At 44.4% G+C, this 2447-nt stretch overlaps 1 protein-coding gene across 1 annotated transcript in view; it reads left to right on the top strand.

Annotated features, from left to right (window-relative positions):
* Positions 1–444: 444 nt before the first annotated feature.
* Positions 445–2447, top strand: part of LOC108545114 (putative uncharacterized protein encoded by LINC01546) — a 14510-nt gene continuing 12507 nt past the window's right edge. The window contains exons 1-2 of the mRNA XM_017896605.1: positions 445–537; positions 909–984. Of these exons, the coding sequence (XP_017752094.1) occupies positions 452–537; positions 909–984 (162 nt within the window). The 5' untranslated portion in view covers positions 445–451. The remainder of the gene's footprint in view (positions 538–908; positions 985–2447) is intronic.

Raw genomic sequence — 2447 nt, 5'->3', positions numbered from 1 at the left:
TCAGGGATCACTGAGTTCTGCCAGCTAGCATGATGTTAAATCCATGCCAAGCTAATGCGTCCAGTATTTCCAAGTGGCTTTAGAGAAGGGTCGTGGAGACAGGCAAGAAAACACACAAGGCGGCATTGTGCAAATTCAATGTCAACTCCTTACATTTGCCCCACATCCCTTTCTAATTCAAGGCCACTCAGTTGATTCCTGCAGAGACTTTCATTCCAAGGTGGCTTTCCACCTTCCAGTGGTACCTCTGTAGCTGCCCCGAATCACTGCACCATCAAAAATCTCCTTAAATAAAACCAGCCTCTGAACGCACTTGACAAGGTCCTGCATGTTGAAGCCTGCAATCTGCAAAACTGCACCATCTTTCTAAAGCTGCCTGGTGCTTGCATTTTGAGAGGAGGATGAAGTTAATTATTGGAGGTGGAAAATAAATATCACAGAGCAGCGGGACATGGGGGAGCTTGCAGCATCAGCGAATCATGGACTCTCACCCTGCTACCCAAACAGAAAACGGAGCCCTGGAGACTTGAACAGAAGGTTGAGTATTTATAAGAAATGCCTGTGTGGCACTCCGGGGCCACTGGCAAATATTTCAGAGGCTGGTGTATTTTCCATAACGAATGACTGTTTGGGTGGGCAGGAAGTGGAGTCGCTATGAGTAGTCAGAATAACATTCCAGGACTGTAAATGCTTAATGAGCGTGTGTGTGCATGCACAAACACACACACACACATTCACACACACACACACAGAAAGCGCCACCTTCCTCAAAGACAGGAAGTCCTTCATTGTTGAAGGAACCAAAATAAAATGACTTGTGGTTTTCCCCATGTCCTCTTGCGTTGTAAGTAAATACCTTCATAGAAATTCTGTTTCTCCAAACCCTATTTATTCCCCATTCCTTGCAGAAAAATGCTGGTACATTTTTACCCCAGGAGGCACAGTCACCCCAGAGCCACACAGCAATGGATATTTAAGAATAAGGTAAGGTTGAGTATTTTTACTTTTATTTTTTATTTTTTGAGACAGGGTCTCCCTCTGTTGCCCAGGCTGAAGTGCAGTGGTCTGATCTTGGCTCACGGCCTTGATCTCCTGGGTACAAGAAATCCTCCCACCTCAGGCTCCCAAGTAGCTGAGACTACAGGCATGCACCACTTGTCTGGCTAATTTTTTTTGGGTTTTGCCATGTTACCTTGGCTGCTCTCGAACTCCTGAACTCAAGCATTCCACTAGCCTCAGCCTCCCGCAGTGCTGGGATTACGGGCATGAGCCACCACACCTGGCCTCTTATTTGTAATTTTTACAGGATTTTATTTATTTTTATAGATTTAGGGGATACCAGCACAGTTTTGTTGCATGGAGAGATTGCAGAGTGCTGAAGTCTGGGCTTTTACTGTAACTATTACTCAAATAGTGTACATTGTATCCACTAGGTAATTTCTCATCCCTCACCTTCCTCCCCCTCTCTCTCCTTTCCCAGTCTCCAATGTCTGTTATTCCACTGTCTATGTCCATGTCTACACAGCGTTTAGCTCCCACTTATAAGTGAGAGCATGGGGTGTTTGTCTTCCTGTTTTTGAGTTGTTTCACTTAGGATAATGCCCTCCAGTTCTATCCATGTTGCTGCAAAAGTCATGATTTCGTTCTGTTGGGGGGCTGTGTAATATTCCATGGTGATATGGTTTGGCTGTGTCCCCACACAAATCTCATCTTGAATTGCAGCTTCCATAATTCCCACATGTTGTGGGAGGGACCCAGTGGGAGACAATTGAATCATGGGGGTGGTCTCCCTCATAATGTTCATATGGTAGTGAATAAGTCTCACGAGATCTGACTTTTTTAAAATTAAGTTCTAGGGTACATGTGCACAACGTGCAGGTTTGATACATAGGTATACATGTGCCATGCTGGTTTGCTGCACTTATCAACTCATCATTTACATTAGGTAGTTCTCCTAATGCTATCCCTCCCCCAGACACCCACCCCCCAACAGGCCCCAGTGTATGATGTTCCCTGCCCTGTGTCCAAGTGTTCTCATTGTTCAATTCCCACCTATGAGTGAGAACATGTGGTGTTTGGTTTTCTGTCATTGTGATAGTTTGCTGAGAATGATGGTTTCCAGCTTCATCCATGTCCCTGCAAAGGACATGAGCTCATCCTTTTTTATGGCTGCATAGTATTCCATGGTGTATATGTGCCACATTTCTTAATCCAGTCTATCACTGATGGACGTTTGGGTTGGTTCCAAGTCTTTGCTATTGTGAATACTTGTGCATGTGTCTTTATAGTAGCATGATTTATAATCCTTTGGGTATATACCCAGTGATGAGATTGCTGGGTCAAATGGTATTTCTGGTTCTAGATCCTTGAGGAATCACTGCACTGTCTTCCACAATGGTTGAACTAATTTACACTCCCACCAACAGTGTAAAAGTGTTCCTATTTCT

Source organism: Rhinopithecus bieti, unplaced genomic scaffold (assembly GCF_001698545.2).
Source record: "Rhinopithecus bieti isolate Rb0 unplaced genomic scaffold, ASM169854v2 scaffold_28521, whole genome shotgun sequence".
Taxonomy (NCBI): domain Eukaryota; kingdom Metazoa; phylum Chordata; class Mammalia; order Primates; family Cercopithecidae; genus Rhinopithecus; species Rhinopithecus bieti.
The sequence above is the reverse complement of the archived record's forward strand: the minus strand, read 5'-3'. Positions and strand labels throughout refer to the sequence as shown.